This window comes from Macroventuria anomochaeta (genome assembly GCF_010093625.1).
Source record: "Macroventuria anomochaeta strain CBS 525.71 unplaced genomic scaffold BU25scaffold_59, whole genome shotgun sequence".
NCBI lineage: Eukaryota > Fungi > Ascomycota > Dothideomycetes > Pleosporales > Didymellaceae > Macroventuria > Macroventuria anomochaeta.
Window position 1 is genome coordinate 44829 of NW_022985420.1, and position 16499 is coordinate 61327.

Genomic DNA, 16499 nt, shown 5'->3' on the forward strand with positions numbered 1-16499 from the left:
GCTCCGAGCTCGCTCAGTGATAACCAACCCCCAACGGCTTTCTGTACCTCTGCTCATCCCCGAGAACTAATTGAATAGTGTCTACGAGCTTTGCTTAAGACACGACTTCAACAGCCATAAGGGCAGCGTGTCTACTTGCTATATACATGAGCAGAGGATTGCTCAGATTGCTTGGTACTGAGTATACTGATTGTACCAAGTATACTGCTTGTACCAAGTATACTGCTTGTGCCAAGTATACTGTAACGCCTTCGACCGAAAGCGCTCCGATAACGTGTGGTCCCTGCAGGACTCAGCACACCGCTCTCCTTCCTGTTGCTAACTACCTCCGTGTCACCTAGACATGGGTAGTTCCGATTCCCCTCCAAACTGTATCTTTAATTAGTCCAACACAGTCGTTAGATAGAGCAGTTTTTCTGTATCCTTTCGTACAAGACCTATAGGTGTAGGGAATTCAATCCTAGTGTTCTCAACGTCCCAGCACTCCCATATGCCTCGTAGTGGACTCACACTAACTTTGGACATCTTCCCTACTGGCCTGCGTCGTTACATATACTGCTTGTACTGAGTATACTGCTGAGTATACTGACCGTACTGAGTATATTGCTTGTGCCGAGTATTGCCAACGCGGCCTCACTGCTTGGGTCGCTTGAGTTGCTCAACTGAGAGTGATGATCATACTGAGTATTGCCAACGCGGCCCACTGCTTGGGTCAGTCAATACTACAGTTCTTTGGCTCATCTTGTATTGTTGCGTAGTCCTGTTTGTTCAGTGTTGTTGCAGGTTGCCCTTTGATCATAACAGCTTGCTGACAAGCATTTTGTCATGCTTGTTGATGAGCGCTGACGTGACCTTGCTTGTTGACAAGCTTGTCATGTGAGTCTGCCTGACCCCATTAGGCGCCTTCCCCCAGGTCCTCATGTTTGGTTGGTGGTTACTTATTGCTTCTGCCGTCCTATTGCGGGACGTAGGATTGTAACAACTACTACCTACTGGAGTCTTGAATATTTCTATTTTGAGCTTAGGAAGCGCAATCTTTTCGAAGATGTGGAAAAGCAGACCATTACTATCGTCTGATGAACATGACTCGTGTAAGCACCTCGACTCAGCCTAGCTTCGACTGTGCCCCATCAGGCGTTCAGGCGTACATTCCACATACTATCTAAACGCACAGCCAACATCAGAATGGCATCTACAGGAACACTCAATCTCCTTACATCGCGATATAACACACGCCATGGATGTTGAGCGTTGCGTCTCTCTACATAACGAAACTCTTCTCCACGGCTGGACCCACTCAGGCCGCAGTGCGGACACCTTCGAATCGCAATGCCATACATGGTACAACAGTGATCCAACAGAGGCAGAGATTGTCCGGAAGGACCTCTCATTGGACCTGTTTGACTTCCTCTCATAAGCCCGACAGCGTGTCGATAGCTTCTTCTCGTTCTTCTATTACGTTCGCAGCCTTGTAGATGCAAATGGAATATTCATGGACTTTCCAACGTGGCAATACGACGTTGGGGAAGGCGAGGAGAAGAGATATGTAACGTTGTACATGATGAACCAGCTCGAGAGTCATCCATTGGGGTTGATGTGGGATCCCAGTTGTTCCCTTGAACCGGTCTGACATGAATCCAGCTTTGACCAAGAACCAACCTCAGTATTCTTCTACCAATCATCTGGGATGAAGAGGACCACTTCAACGACAAGATGTTATGGCGACCGCTTGAGTTGATCCTAGAGTCGTGGCTAACCGTGATCCGCAAAGACAAAATCATAGCTCTACCGGAACAACATTACGCGACACAGGCCGAATCGCCTCCCACTCAATATCCTTGGATCGAAGATCCGTACAGCGAGACAATTCTGGATGAGACAATCGATGCATTCACCTGCCTCGTTCAAGCCATCGAAGACCGCATACCCAATGAACCGACCACAGCTGATAAAGAACTAACTGTAGGTTTGGTCGACGAAGACGTGCTAAGAGCCATGCATTTACCCCACGGCTTCGCATACACGTTCCTCCTGCGCGCCCGCCGTCCCCGCTTCCAATCCATAGCACCTGGTCTCTCTGTCCCCACATCCTCGGCTTTCGCCACCCAACCCTTCTGGTCTCATCTCGACGATCTAGGTCCTCATGAAAGGTTTCCACCAATCCTCCTCTTTCTCTCCTCGCATATCTACACCACGCGAAAACCTCTCACAAACCCGCAACCCATCGGACGCTCAGCCACGCTCTCTGCCTACACAGCCAGTATATTTAGCGCCCTCAAAACAAGCTGCCACATATATTCGCACGCGCCAACTCTGTATGCCGCTTTCCGTGGCATCTCGAACTACTACAACAGAGCTGTTGAAATCGCCAAGCATGACCCCGAGTGTCCGTTTGGCCCGCCCTTCTCCAAAACGCACTCCTACGCCTCCGGTCTGTACCTCTCCGCATTGCGCAACACGGAAGACGAGATCACACTCCTCCTTCCATTGCACGTCAGAAGTGATGGATTTGCACGGAGGAGCGATGGTGAGAGGGTGAAGATGGAGAGTGGTGTATATGGAATGGGTTTCACGCCTTTTAGAGGGTGGGCGGAACCAACGTTGTTGGATGTGCTGACGCACTGGCTGGGCATGGTGGAAAATGAAGCTTGGAATGTCAACGAGCAAGGGGTTGTGGGTGGAATTGAGATGTGGAAGGAGGGGGATGAGGAGGGGACGTGGGAGAAACATACACTGCCAATGGCTGAGTACTAGGTAACGCACGTCTCACATAGTCATAGTCATGGGCATGCAGCTGACATAGACACCTAATCTGCCCATCAACCTCCCTGATTCTCTACTCCGGCGATTCAATGAGAGAGACTAGATGAACGTCTGCAGCCCTGAACACGCTCCCGACTGGAGCACTTCGTACCCCGGCACCCTCCCACTCTCGAACGGCGCAAGAAGTCCCACCGTCTCGTGGTCGCTCGGATACGTGGTTATATGCCCCGAGCCTGTAGTATCCGCCGCAAACAGCAGACCTCCGGCTCCGCCTACGAGCCACAGATCCTGACTTGGATCATCTGGTAAGGTGATGTGGGCTAGTCCGGAGAGAAAGTGCACGAGCTGCGGGACAGGTGCGGTATGCAGGCCACCGTTGAAGCGGGGTGGCAGAACCGTGTAAGCTGTTACATCAAGTCAGCCCAAGCTGTGAAGCACTGCTGAGCTAACGCACCCAGATTCGTGGCATTGGAGATCACAGCAGCCTTCGCGCCCTTAGTGCCGGGCGTGGAGGATGTCACGAACGGGGTGGTGAGGCGCCAGCATTGGATTGCTGTGCGGTTGTTGAGTGTGACGAGGGCGGGGGCTGTGAGATACGTTGTGTTGGAGGATTGGGCAAGGATAGTAGTGAAGAAGGAGAGGAGGAATGCGCGTTCGATGTGCATAGTGAGGCTCTGACTGGGTCAGATGGGAGACTTTGATCCGGAAGGAGCAAACGAGGAGAGAAAAGGAACAGGAGGACAGTGATCCTTTGCATCCCATCAATCCACCAATCAGCACAAGACTGACACCACAACCACGGTTTGTAGGCTGCATGCAACTCATTAAAGGTTCACATGCATCTCTTCGGATCTGCGGCGAGCTTGTCCGGACGTCAGCTCAGATGCGGGGGGCATGGGAGTGCGGAAGGACAAAACTTCATCTTGTAGACCTGAATCCATTGGGTGCCCTGCAGGGTGAGAGCAGTGTTGAACGTGAAGTCGGCATCTGGCAGAGCACGTGGTGTTGACGAGGCTGGAGGTTGTGGTGCGCCTAGTCCGCGGTCGAGTCGCGGCTCAATTGGGCGGGCTTAGTCACGGCTTCGACGGCGTCACGACCTGTGCTGTCATCTGTCGGCAGAGGCTTTTGCCATCACGGCGCTTGCCACACCGCGCACCCACCAAACATCCTACATACATACTGTATAGCTTCGGTGCATGGTAGGACAGTGCAGGCGCAGCACCCCATCACCCACCCGCTCCCACTGCCATCCGCCCCATCCTGCATCCCCCACGCCCGCGCCCGCGCCCGCGCCCACGCCCACCTAACATGTCGACGCTCCTCCGCCGCACCCCCGGCCAGCTCGCGCGCCTCTCCCGATCCACCAGCACATTCACACCCAGGACGGCCTTCGCGTTACGGCGGCGAGTGCCCGTGCCGCAGTGTCTGTACGCCCAGCCGCGCGCCCGACCGTTTGCGACAGGGCCCGAGGAGCCCAAGAACGAGAAGAAGGATGAGCCGGTAGAGAAGACGGACGGCCAGCCAGAGCCCAGCAAGGATGGCAAGGCCGAAGAGAAGGCGGCGGCCGACAGCAACATGTCGAAGCTGACGCCCGAGGAGGAGAAGATGCTCGACCAGCTGGTCTCGTTCGTGTCCATGGGCGTGCCCAAGGCGCAGCAGAAGGCCGTCCAGGAGGCCATGGGAGAGATCAAGAAGACAGGCATCCCGCCCGAGCTGCGCGAGGAGATGGACAAGCTGGCCCGCGGCGAGAAGCTCGACCTCGCCACTGCCGCCAAGATCTCGCGCATGACGACCAACATGGCCCGCCGCGCCGCCGAGCAGCAGCAGTTCAAGACCGACGAGCCCCAGCAGAAGGCCGGCGCACACGACCCGGGGCCACAGGGGCAGAAGGACGGCAAGCAGGAGGGCGCCGGCGGACCTGGGGGCATGCCCAACCCCATGGGCGGCATGGACACCAACACGCTGCTCGTCTCGGCCTTCCTCGCCTGGATCACATACCGCATGTTCATCCCCAGCGAGAACACCAAGGAGATCACTTGGCAGGAGTTCCGCACAACCTTCCTCGACAAGGGCCTCGTCGAGAAGATTGTCATCCTGAACGGCAACAAGGCGAAGGTCCACCTGCACCGCGAGGCCGTCGCCGGCATGTACCCTGACTCGCCCTCGGTCAACTCCAACTTCTACTACTACTTCACCATCGGCTCCGTCGAGGCCTTCGAGCGCAAGATGGACGATGCACAGTACGAGCTCGGCATCCCCAGCTCAGAGCGCATTCCTGTCGCCTACTCGAACGAGATCTCCTGGTTCGGCACATTCCTGTCTTTCGGCCCCACCATCCTGCTCCTTGGTTCGCTGTTCTACTTCACAAGGCGCGCTGGTGGCGGTGGAGGTGGCGCTGGCGGTGTCTTCGGCATGGGCAAGAGCCGCGCTAAGAAGTTCAACCACGAGACAGACATCAAGGTCAAGTTCGCCGACGTTGCCGGCATGGACGAGGCCAAGCAGGAGATCATGGAGTTTGTGTCTTTCCTCAAGGACCCTGCACGGTTCCAGAAGCTCGGTGCCAAGATCCCTCGCGGCGCTGTCCTGTCTGGTCCCCCAGGTACTGGTAAGACACTGCTTGCCAAGGCCACAGCTGGCGAGTCTGGCGTGCCCTTCTTCAGTGTGAGCGGTTCAGAATTCGTGGAGATGTTCGTCGGTGTTGGTGCTTCGCGAGTACGAGATCTGTTCGCCAACGCGCGCAAGAGTACACCGTGTATCATCTTCATTGACGAGATCGATGCTATCGGTCGATCGCGCTCGAAGCAGAACTTCGGTGGCGGCAACGACGAGCGAGAAGCCACGCTCAACCAGATTCTGACAGAGATGGACGGTTTCAACACAACGGAGCAGGTCGTCGTCCTTGCTGGTACTAACCGACCTGACGTTCTCGACAAGGCGCTCATGCGTCCTGGCCGTTTCGACAGGCACATCAACATCGACCGCCCCACCATGGAAGGCCGAGGCCAGATCTTTGGTGTGCATCTGAAGAAGATCATCACCAAGGAAGACATTGAGTTCCTCAAGGGCAGGTTGGCAGCTCTCACGCCCGGTTTCTCTGGTGCTGATATTGCCAACTGTGTCAACGAAGCCGCCCTGATCGGTAAGCCCTCGCTCCTCCCCCCAAACACGCTTCTTGGCTAACAAGTCCCAGCCGCCCGCCACTCCGCCGACACAGTAACAATGGTCCACTTCGAGCAAGCCATTGAGCGCGTCATTGGCGGTCTCGAGAAGAAATCTCTCGTCCTCAAGCCGGAAGAAAAGAAGACCGTGGCCTACCACGAAGCCGGCCACGCAATCTGCGGCTGGTACTTCAAATACGCCGACCCGCTCCTCAAGGTCTCCATTATTCCCCGCGGCCAAGGCGCGCTCGGATACGCCCAGTACCTCCCCGCCGGCGACACATACCTGATGAACGTACACCAGCTGATGGACCGCATGGCCATGACGCTCGGCGGCCGTGTGAGCGAGGAGCTGCACTTTGACACCGTGACATCCGGCGCATCAGACGACTTCCGCAAGGTGACCCAGATGGCCACCGCCATGGTGACAAAGTGGGGTATGACCAAGAAAATCGGATACATCTACTTCGACGACGACAACCAGCAGTCGCAGTTCCAGAAGCCCTTCTCCGAGGAGACCGCCAAGAACATCGATGCTGAGGTAAAGCGCATTGTTGACGAGGCGTATAAGCAGTGCCGCGACCTGCTCGAGGAGAAGAAGCACGAGGTTGGGCTTGTGGCGGAGGAACTGCTGAAGAAGGAGATGCTTGGTCGCGAAGACATGATCAGGCTACTCGGCGAACGACCATTCGAAGACCCGCAAGATTTCCACAAGTACTTCAGCGGAGAGTTTGGTAAGGCGCCGGGGTTGATGGAGCCCAAGGGCGAGACGGGGACGAAGGAGCCGCTTGTTCCTCCGAGCCCGGCGACGTTCAAGGCGATTGAGGGGCCGAGACATCACATCTAGAGTGGTTGTTCTTTAAGCTGTCGGTTCGGCAGAGGTTTTCTTTTGTTCGTTCATACCAAGGCAAGGCATTGGCGTCTGTATTCCACTCCGGTGTTTTGCATGCTAGCGTGTAGCATAGTCTAGACTGCCCAAGCGTAGACTGGGACTGCCCAAGCATAGACTGGGCCTGTATGTATTGTATGAATAGTCTGTTAAATATTGGAAAAAGTCACACACATCCTCTTGCCCAAAGTTCATCCCCAAGTTCATCGCCGTGCATTTGCCTCAGCCTCACGGATACATTCGCATTTTCACAATTCGTGGCAAGCGGGCTCTACTTACGGTACAGCTGCAAGTAGAGGCAAACGTCCACGACATGGGAATCTTACCAGCCAATAGAAGTGTGATGCGGCGGTGCTGCGAATGAACTGATGTCTAACGAATGTCCCGTTGAATACGAAATACGTCATCGAAGACTATCTTCCATCACATCGCGACCGACACACCTCACAACAACCTGAAACTATTGTTTCCTTGTTGATCATCGCCCCCTCCATCCTCTCTTTGAGAAACACAGCTGCTGGCCATTTCGCCGTTTTGGTGGTAAAGAGCGTTCTGGTTCGCATTCATACATTAATAGTTACATTCTAGCACATTCGGCCACTCCTGATATCTTCTTCCTCGGGACGCTATCTGAGGTAACCGCGTCCGGCAGCTTGAAAGGCATTTACTGCTAGAACCAGGCTCCGCAGGCGACTTTGCGGCTTACGTATAGGGTCTCTACAGCTGCTAGGCGGACAGACACGAATGCTCATCACAACATCAGGACCGCAGGATCCAGACCAGGTAGCATCACAAGATTTAATTGCATCGTGAGTGAAGAGGACGAGCATTACAATGTTATTGATTATCTGTATCAAAGGTATGATACTATGTAAGCTACTTCTTATGTCCGTTGTCGAAAAAGACAGTAAACCATGGGTGATTGAGGTCACCGGAGCGAGCACTTCACCCGCTCAAGCTCCAATTCGTCCGACGCGCAAGTTAGATGACGCTATCGTCGATGATCGTATGCATCGTAGCCAGCATCAGACTTTCCAAGCCGAGCTATTGCTGGACTAGTACCCTGCCAGGCGCTTGACCATCTGCGCAGCATGAGCAACGGTGTTTCCACTACATGCATTTTCGTTACCACCAATCGCAGACGCGTCGCAGCCATCTGGGTAGAAGAAACTCGAAAGAGCAATAATGATGTAGGCGGCGATGAGCAGACTACCCTCGAGGTAGTTACTCCTGCCGTCGAGCACCAGGAAATTAACGACGAGGACTGTAACGAACAGTGCAACAGTCTCGAAGATGTTGAAGTAAAGCGTCATCTCCTTGTTCATGATCCAGCCCAAGATAACGATGACGGGCGTGATGAAGATAGCGATCTGGATGGAAGATCCAACAGCGATACCGATGGCCAGATCGACCTTGTTCTTCATGGCGACAGTGACAGCAGTAACGTGCTCAGCAGCATTACCGACGATGGGCAAAATGATGAGACCGATGAAAGCTTGACTGATACCGGAAGACTCGACCATGGGCTCAATGGCGTCACTCATGAAGTCGGCACAGACGGCGACTAGGCCAGTGCTGAAGAGCAACATAAAGATTGCAGCCTTGATGGACATGTCGGGGGTGTGATCATCTTCATCGTCATGAACGATAGCAGCTTGCTGAAGAGGAGCAGGAGCGTTAGCATTGTTAGTGCTAGTCTGCGATTGCGTACGGTCCATGCGTTCGGGCAACGACCTGGAGCGACGAAGGGGTGGCCTGGGTGCTGCCATGCGGATGTTGGGTGCAGGCCCACCAACGGGAGCCAGGTTCTGTGGGTTTGAGAACACGTTGTTGGACAGAAGCGAAGGGAGAGCAGGTCGATAAGCACGACGTCCAGTCACAGGAGCGGCTTCGCTCTGCTGCACCTCTTCAGCGAAAGCAACCTTGGGCTTCGGCTCCGGCTCTGCTACCTTCTCGTCGACTGCAGCTTCTTGGGTGCGGTGCCTCTTCTTGCTCTTGTCCTTGTGCTTGCGCTTCTCACGCTTGGTATGTGGGAGCGACGCATGCGAAGCGGCCTCAAAGTCTCGAACGCGAGGTGCATTGACATCTTCGTCGGCCTCGTCGCCACTCATAATCGGATCGTCGAAATGACGTGGAATTGAGCTGCCGACGCTAGCGTTCCTGTCGACACTACCGTTCCGGGCACCTTCTACACCAGACAAGGCAGACAATCCATCCTTAGAGCTAGCGCTGGACTTGCGGCGGAGCTTGCGCACCATGCGCTTGGCCTTGCGCTGTAGCGTACCGGAGGAGTGTGAAGAACCGTCGCTATCATCGCTGCTGGAGCTAGAAGAAGATGAGGAGCTGGATGAGTCGAAGGCGCCTGCCAGAACACCGGGATGCGACTCCTCGTCAATAATGTGCTGGGGAGTACTTGCGTACAAATAGCGATGACTCTTGAGCTGGAAGAGCAAGTACAGGCCGTAGACGATCAGCAGGATAACACTGGTACCGCGGCTGACATAGAGCGTCTCATGATCGGCGATAGCGTTGTCACTGAACGCGGCGTGGAACGCAGTGGGAAGTAGCAGACTCATGACAGCCAAGGCAAGCATGACACCGCTCATTTGAGTGACGGTGCTGTTGTAGACCTGTTCCTGGTACTTGAGACCTCCCAGAAGGAAGGCCATACCCAGGATGAGCAACAAGTTCGCGAGGATAGATCCCAGCAGCGAGGCTTGCACAACCTCGATTTGGTTGGAAGCAAGCAGAATGATGAAGAGAATGAGCTCAACGGCGTTTCCGAATGAAACGTTGAGCAGTGCACCAAGGGTATCTCCAACGCGCTCAGCGACGACTTCGGTCGCGTGCGCCAAAAGTCCGGCGAGTGGAATAATGGCGATGGCGTTCATGGAGAAGACAATCTCGGACTTGAGGCCGACAACCTTGACGGCGATACCGATAGGTACGAACACGAGCAAGACATTGATCCAGCTGTGTGTCAAGGCATTTTTGGTGTGGGTGAGGAAGCGGAGCGAACCGTTCTTCATGCGGGTGAAGAGCGGCTCCTTGGGAGTCTCTAGGGCGGAAGACGAAGCTCCGTCTCCCTGGGTATTGAGTTGGCCGTTTGCATTGTTGTGGTTCTCGTCGCGCTTCTCGTTGCCGAGAGTGCTGGTGTTGGAGCCAGCACGCGTGGGGGAAGTGTGGCTGTTGGCGGTGGGGAGGACGGGCTGCGTGGTGTCCTTCTTGCGTCCCAGGCCAAGTGCGGCAGCAGTCTTGGACTTGACACTGCGCGATAAAGAAGGATCGTCGGGTTCTCCCATCGGTTGGTGTGTGTTTGCAAGTTGTGGTGAGTGTGTGCGGAAGAGCACGAAGGAGTACCTGAGGTGGACAAGCCTTTGAAGTGAGGCGTCGGTAATCCTTATCTACAGTCTCGGCAAGCTTATGCCGGCTTGGTTCCAATGAAAGCTAGCGAATGCTACGTCATGCGCTAACATCACGCAAGGTGAGGCGGTGCAGTGGCGCGAATGATCTGGAACGTCGATTGGTGACTGTTTGTGTCGTGCTGTCGAACGTCAAAGAAGTGAAAGTGGAGTTGATCGCCTCAATGATGCGAGTGCAGCTGAACAAGTTATGACGGCGGCGGTAATTGCTTGCGTTGCTGGAAAGGTGCTCACGGCGCATTCCTGCTGCATGGCCGAGAACGAAAGCGCGATGTGGCTGCTACAAACGTGGCGCCTCTGAGGAGCAAACACCACCTGCTCATTACACGACCTTGAAAGGAGCGAGTAAGACAGGATTCACCGACGCAGCACTAAGTTTGCTTGCTTCACACACCGTTCTCCTTGATCAGCAACCACCTATAATTGTGAGGCTGCAGTGAAGCAGTCATCGTATGCTGTGGGCCCCTTATCCCCGGATTCGCGGTCCACAGTGGATAGCATCATCGCTCCTGCATCGCGCCAGTCGGTTCCCCCAACCTGCTTCACACCAGTACTTCGGTCCAAGGGAACAACGCTCTGCTCTATGCGTTGAGCCGGACGATCTGAAGGCTAGTTGAATTCCATGCCATCGCAATAGCTTTGCGAATGCCTCCACGGTACAAAGAAGACTATAAGGATGAACGGAAACTCGGCACAGACGCGTGGGGATTGAACACTTAGCATTGGGACCAAGACCTGTTGGTCGCTACCTTATCTCAACGTGCAGTATATATTCAAGTTTGCTGTATGGAAATCATCCTGGCTATCATCCGCGCAAGTACATGTCCCGCATGTTATCGGTGACCGCTGTAATGTCGTCGTAAACCCTCGTGATCTGTGTCTTCGTTCGTTCTTGAGTGGTGCTCCTCCACTGCTTCCCCGGGGCCTTACCAATCAGCGTTGCCATTTCACCGCCCTGCTCGCTGGCTAGTGCCGCTGTACTTGTGCCAAATGCGCTCTCTTCGTTGTTGTGGATACGCGCTCCATTGTCGAGCAAATGCTTAACCACATGCACGTGCCCGTGATAGACTGCTACGTCCAGGGGTGTGCCTACGTGGTTACTGTGTTCATTGTTCTGGTCGTTCAAATCGGCGCCTGCGGTAACCAAGAACCTCGCAGTGACAAGCCAGCCGTGCTCAGCTGTCACTCGTAGTCCTTGGGTCAAGCGTTTGATACTGCACTTGCGGCTCGCGGCACCTTGATGCTCCTGAAGAACAGCACCCTCCGTGAAACGCACAATTACTTCAGTCGTCTCGAATTCGCATGCTTGCCAGAGTTCTGGACTGTAGAACCCACTGTTGCATGAGACCTTCCAGAGAGCGTTGAGCTTCTGGAGCATAGGAACTTTACCCGTCAAGATGGCACATTTCTGAAGCTCGCGCTTCTTGTGCTCGTCCGGAACTGTAGCATCACATCACACAACCAGTTGAGAAGTTTAGGCACGAACATGGAGTGACCCTCTTCCATGCATGCGGCAATCGTTTGCCAAAGATAGGATGCATTGGTCTTACGACTCGTAGAGATCTTGTGAAGAAGAGCCGCAGCGTGTACCTGACTGTTCATTGCCGCTGCTGTGAGTGCACTCCCCAGGATCTTGCTGGGCATGAGCGGGTTCGACAGCCTAGGCAGAAAATGGTGTATAGCGTTGCAGCTACCAACAGACCTTCAGGGTCTGAGTGGCCCAGCTCTTTTGTGTCAACGAGTATCTTTTGTAAAGAATATCATCCCATAAGTAACAGAAAACCTCTGCGTCCGGTAATGTAGTGCATATCAAGTTGCCCACATCCTTGCGATACTTGTCTCGTTGGGGTTGTGTGTCATTATTGGTGAAGCGCATAAGGAAGTCCCCTGTGGCGTCCATGTAACGGAACAAATAGTCTTATTTAGCAATCTTGGGATTCATCTTTGTAAGAATCCAGGACGTATACATCGCAAGGAGACCTTCACGATGACGCCTGTTTGCCGGCTTCTTGCAGTCGCGGTATGTCGCAAGTGGTTGCCTCCGGAAGAAGTCGTCATGTATGGCATCGGCGAATGTCCCTATTAACTTAGAGCTAGCGGCCAGTAGATGAACATGAAGCTGAAATTCATTGCAAACATAGCGTGCTCGAGCAGCTGCAGGGTAGCCTGCCTTGCAAACAAAGGTGTTGATGATCATGTCAAAGATCTCTGCTGGTAGATCGAGGAGTAGCATGATGAAAGAGCTGGGTCGAGGTTATAGCCGTGGGACAATACAGCAAAGATCGACTGGGCTGTTTGTACAAAGTGGAGGGCGCGCACAGACCAGACGCGTATGGAAGGCACGATGCAGTGAAGGGAAGTCGAGCAAACGGCGAATACAATGACCGGTTGTAGGAAAGAGCAGAAACATGGCAGGGAACTCACTGCCCCGAAGTATGCGCAGTGTTTCCAGACATCGTAAAAGAAGAGTGTGAGATACCTACGCTCATGCGTTCATTCTTGTACAAATTGTAATTATCATGCAGTGCTGCGAGGGGTAGATGGCGGTACCTAGTGAGCTATTTGGGCTGTCCGATGTAATGACCAGTCTTTGCTCACGATCCAACAGCATCCTGGCCATATTCCAAGAGACTCGCTCTCTCGAAGGTGTCTTGAAGGATCGTTGGTGTCGTGTGACTGGGGACGTCGTCAGAGCTAAAGCCTTGGCCATGTGGGACTGTCTTGCGAAACAGGCGCTTGTGAACTCACAGCCCCAAACGTCGCATGCTGCTGCTTGATCAGGGCACGGCACTGCCACGCTCAAGTACGAGGTGGATGCTGGGCGCTTACTGTTGATCCTGAACCTAAACTCACTACACCTACATTGCATACAGTTGATTGCTGCTCACCAAGCTCCCCGCGCTCGTTTCATTGCCTGTAGGCCTGATTGCGGACTGACCATCTCCCAACACTCACCTCCATCCAGCACACAACTTGCGCAATGGCGTACAAAGACAATGATGATGTGAGTCCCACCCACTGCCGTAGATGCGAGGCACGCAACAAGCGACAATCCTGCACCGCATGTACCTTTCACAGCGTACTGACTTGAGGTCACAGGGTTCCTCTCGCCTCCCCGAGGGCTTCGAGCGTGTTGGCTACGACGCCGACACGCAAGTCTATACATTCAAGTCGCCGGAGGGAGAGCTGTACGAGACGGCGCCCGGTAATCGCTACGGCGAGCTGTGGCCTGTCGGGCAGCGCCCGCAGTATAGCCAGGCAGATATTGAGGCAAACAACCAGATCATAGAGAGGGGTAACTTGGAGAGCGTGCGGATGATGATGCCGTTCGTGCTGATCATTGTGCTGTTCTTCGTGCTGGTTTTCAAATTTATTGCATAGGTAGCTGCGATGCTGGACATGCGCACGCGACACGATTATGGCAGTTACTAGGGCCGAGCGACAGCCTTTCCAGCGACCATAATGTGGCCATGACAAACCATCAAAAGAACTTCACTTTCAGCTACATCGTGAACCTGTGCCTGCGTTGATTCCCTGACCTGCGTTGTGCAGCCAATCACGTCAGCCTCAATTGAGCCCACGCCAAGTCTGCGCGCCTAGCGCGAAAGCGACGTCCGCCGCGAGCTCTGGCAGCTTTCTCAACGTCAACCCACCACCCCCAATTGCACCCTCCACCCCCCGACGACACATCTCACAATGGCTGGCGGCGGCTCCGATCCCAACGCAAAGCACAAGGCCACGTACGTCCGCCCCCCGCGCCCGCAATCGCTCTTCCCCTCGCCGCCCGACGCTGTCCCGGCCATCGCGCAAAACACCGCACCCACCGCACACACTACAATGGTCAACTGGGCGGCAGGCTGACCACACACAGATGGCACATTGGCTCCTGGGGCAACCCCTATGAGGGCGGTGGCCGACCCGGCAAGGGCGTAGTCACCTACTCGCTCAGCCCCAACAGGCAGCGTCCCATGGCCACTTTCATCGGCAAGGGCTTCTGGAACGTCGTGCGCCGCTCGCGGAACCAGGTGCTTTACTTCATTCCCCCGCTGATTGTCGGGTACGCCACCATGCAGTGGGCGATTGAGAGGTGAGTCGCGATGGAGTAGGGGCGTTATAAAGCAGCGCAGTATTCAGGATGGGGTTGCTGACACACGCAGGAACGAGTACCTCAACTCAAAGCAGGGCCGTGCTGAGTTCAGCGACGAGGAGTAAAGGCAGCGACCGAGCGTTTGGGATGAATAGCGACCTGTATACTTAGAAGAGCCGGACGTCGGGCACTGCTTGGCACGACAATTCCTGATTCGAGTCGACGAATAGATTGTACATCAACCTTCCTTCCAGCTATTCTACCGCTCTACACCCATTTCAATTTGTCATGTACAACACAGCTACCAGTCGTTCCGTCGACGGCTTGTGTCTAGTTCAGGCACCCTATCCTTCGTAGGGACGTTTGCTCAACCGTACTAACCGCAGGATCCGGCACCATATCATCTTGAACGACTATTTCTAACACTCGTCAACATCACTGAACTTCTCGATGGTCCTGGTTACCTACTTGGCGGAAACTTGACTCCACAATGCGAAGTGGTCACGAACTATGCTGACGCCACCACATTCTACGTCCATGGACATGCATATCATGCTCGTGCAAGGCATGAACTGCGAAGGCGCTGACACAAAGATAACGTCAGTCGACTAGGACATGATACACAAGGTTGGATCGAACGGCTCCCGATATGCGACTGTGTGTACAACGGAGGAGAATTGGCGAGCGCCGATAATTGATGAAGCCAGATGGCCCAGTGATCGCATTACCTCTGTTGATTATCACGACGAGTCTCGTACCCACTCAAGACTCCAGAGCCAGCTAGTTCAAAAACGCTCAGAGTCTCTAAACACGCTCGTCACTTCTCCCTACGTCCTCCGCCCTCCCGGATCGCACACCTCGCGCGCCTACTTCTCCGTAACCTTGACAACAATTTTCCCCGCCACCTTCCCACTCTTCTGCACATTCCACGCCCCTAAAATTCCCTCGACACCCTGCTCCTCAAGCCGATACGGACCGACTACCACCTTCCCACTATCCAGCAGCCTATACAACACTGGAATGTACCCAGCCAAAGCCTCATTCAGCGTCTTCGCTTCCGGCTCTGGACGGCCGATGGGACCAAGTTGGATCGCTTTTGCAGTAAGATTACTTGCGATGGGAAGAGGAGCGAAAGCATTTGTAGTCGTGAACGCGACTTGGGGTGCATATTTTGCTTCTGCGCCTCCATCGGTCTCAGCATGCCGTTCGACCACATCAACAAGTAGTCCAACAAGGTCATGATTCAGACCCACGGCATCGAAAACATACCGCACCTTCCCGTGCGTAATAATCATGACGCGCGAGATCAGATCCTCCTGCCCAAGCCTGTACGAGATGCAACTCACACCTCGTTCTTGCAAGAGCGGTGCTGAGCGCTCCGAGCACGTTGTTACAACGTGCAGGCCGCTTGCGAGGAGGAGCTGGACCGCGGCGAAACCGACGCTGGACGCACCACCTAGGACGAGCGCCCAGGCTCGATCGGGCTCATTTGCGCCTGACACAGTAGAGGTGTAGGTGGGGGTGGGGGTGGAGGTGGGCAGAGGAACGCCCAAGCAAGAAAACACTCCCTCGCTCGCAGTTAAAAGGCCGACACCAAGCGCACTTGCTTCCGCAAGAGTGAGCTTTGGCGGGACGGGGATGGTGACGCGAGAATCCATCAAGAACTACATATTAGCATCAGTATCACACTCAATTCTCAACGCATTAGGTAAAGACGCACATATTCACCCCAAGGCGAATGCCCCGGCGTGCCCAGCCTCGTACATCCAAACACCCTCTCACCTTCCGCGAAAGGCTTACCAAGCGGCGAGACGGCATTGGAGCCAGCGGAGACAACGATACCGCCCGCGTCGCAGCCCGGGGAGAAAGGCCAGGATTTTACCATTGCGCCGGTTTCGGCCATGATGGAGTCGCTGAGGTGGGCTGTCAGCGTGTTGTCTTGCACAAGGTGTTGTTGTGATGGGAGGAGTGGCTGTAGAAGGGGAGGGAAGGGAAGGGAAGGGGTACGTACCCGGGGTTGATTGCTGTGTAGATGGATCTGACGAGTATTTGGCCTTCGCCAGGCTCAGGAATGATGAGATTGTTGGTGACTTGGGGTGCTGCGCCGGGGGAAGAGATGGTGATCGCTTTCATGGTTTTGGCCATTGCTTTTGGTTTAGTGGCTGGAAGATGGATGTGAT

General features: G+C 54.5%; 9 protein-coding genes across 9 annotated transcripts; 5 read left to right on the plus strand and 4 right to left on the minus strand.

The window, feature by feature from the left end:
- Positions 1-1200: 1200 nt before the first annotated feature.
- Positions 1201-1465, plus strand: BU25DRAFT_416300 (uncharacterized protein). The gene has a single exon (XM_033707747.1). It carries the CDS (start codon positions 1238-1240, stop codon positions 1415-1417), a length of 180 nt encoding a protein of 59 aa, XP_033555401.1. The 5' UTR covers positions 1201-1237; the 3' UTR covers positions 1418-1465.
- A 99-nt stretch (positions 1466-1564) lies between these two features.
- BU25DRAFT_241648 (uncharacterized protein) lies at positions 1565-3177 on the plus strand. The gene has a single exon (XM_033701534.1). It carries the CDS (start codon positions 1714-1716, stop codon positions 2752-2754), a length of 1041 nt encoding a protein of 346 aa, XP_033555402.1. The 5' UTR covers positions 1565-1713; the 3' UTR covers positions 2755-3177.
- On the minus strand, positions 2744-3766 carry BU25DRAFT_416302 (uncharacterized protein). Its single transcript, XM_033707748.1, has 2 exons — positions 3218-3766; positions 2744-3167 (listed from the first exon to the last, which is right to left on the minus strand). The coding sequence occupies exons 1-2, from the start codon at positions 3426-3428 to the stop codon at positions 2863-2865; spliced, it is 516 nt and encodes a 171-aa protein (XP_033555403.1). The 5' UTR covers positions 3429-3766; the 3' UTR covers positions 2744-2862.
- A 131-nt stretch (positions 3767-3897) lies between these two features.
- Positions 3898-6853, plus strand: BU25DRAFT_241680 (cell division protease ftsH). The gene is made up of 2 exons (XM_033701536.1): positions 3898-5902; positions 5954-6853. The coding sequence occupies exons 1-2, from the start codon at positions 4072-4074 to the stop codon at positions 6766-6768; spliced, it is 2646 nt and encodes an 881-aa protein (XP_033555404.1). The 5' UTR covers positions 3898-4071; the 3' UTR covers positions 6769-6853.
- Positions 6854-7753: 900 nt separating this feature from the next.
- Positions 7754-10195, minus strand: BU25DRAFT_241673 (calcium/proton exchanger). The gene has a single exon (XM_033701535.1). The coding sequence runs from the start codon at positions 10110-10112 to the stop codon at positions 7866-7868; it is 2247 nt and encodes a 748-aa protein (XP_033555405.1). The 5' UTR covers positions 10113-10195; the 3' UTR covers positions 7754-7865.
- A 560-nt stretch (positions 10196-10755) lies between these two features.
- On the minus strand, positions 10756-11880 carry BU25DRAFT_241692 (uncharacterized protein). The gene has a single exon (XM_033701537.1). It carries the CDS (start codon positions 11608-11610, stop codon positions 11038-11040), a length of 573 nt encoding a protein of 190 aa, XP_033555406.1. The 5' UTR covers positions 11611-11880; the 3' UTR covers positions 10756-11037.
- Positions 11881-13212: 1332 nt separating this feature from the next.
- Positions 13213-13613, plus strand: BU25DRAFT_463884 (uncharacterized protein; the record flags this gene model as incomplete). Its single annotated transcript, XM_033710638.1, has 2 exons — positions 13213-13236; positions 13332-13613. 2 exons carry the CDS (start codon positions 13213-13215, stop codon positions 13611-13613), a joined length of 306 nt encoding a protein of 101 aa, XP_033555407.1.
- Positions 13614-13928: 315 nt separating this feature from the next.
- Positions 13929-14444, plus strand: BU25DRAFT_354939 (UcrQ-domain-containing protein; the record flags this gene model as incomplete). Its single annotated transcript, XM_033703540.1, has 3 exons — positions 13929-13972; positions 14104-14319; positions 14390-14444. The coding sequence occupies 3 exons, from the start codon at positions 13929-13931 to the stop codon at positions 14442-14444; spliced, it is 315 nt and encodes a 104-aa protein (XP_033555408.1).
- A 741-nt stretch (positions 14445-15185) lies between these two features.
- Positions 15186-16464, minus strand: BU25DRAFT_426674 (GroES-like protein; the record flags this gene model as incomplete). Its single annotated transcript, XM_033708435.1, has 3 exons — positions 15186-15983; positions 16040-16232; positions 16331-16464. The coding sequence occupies 3 exons, from the start codon at positions 16462-16464 to the stop codon at positions 15186-15188; spliced, it is 1125 nt and encodes a 374-aa protein (XP_033555409.1).
- Between the last annotated feature and the right edge of the window lie 35 nt (positions 16465-16499).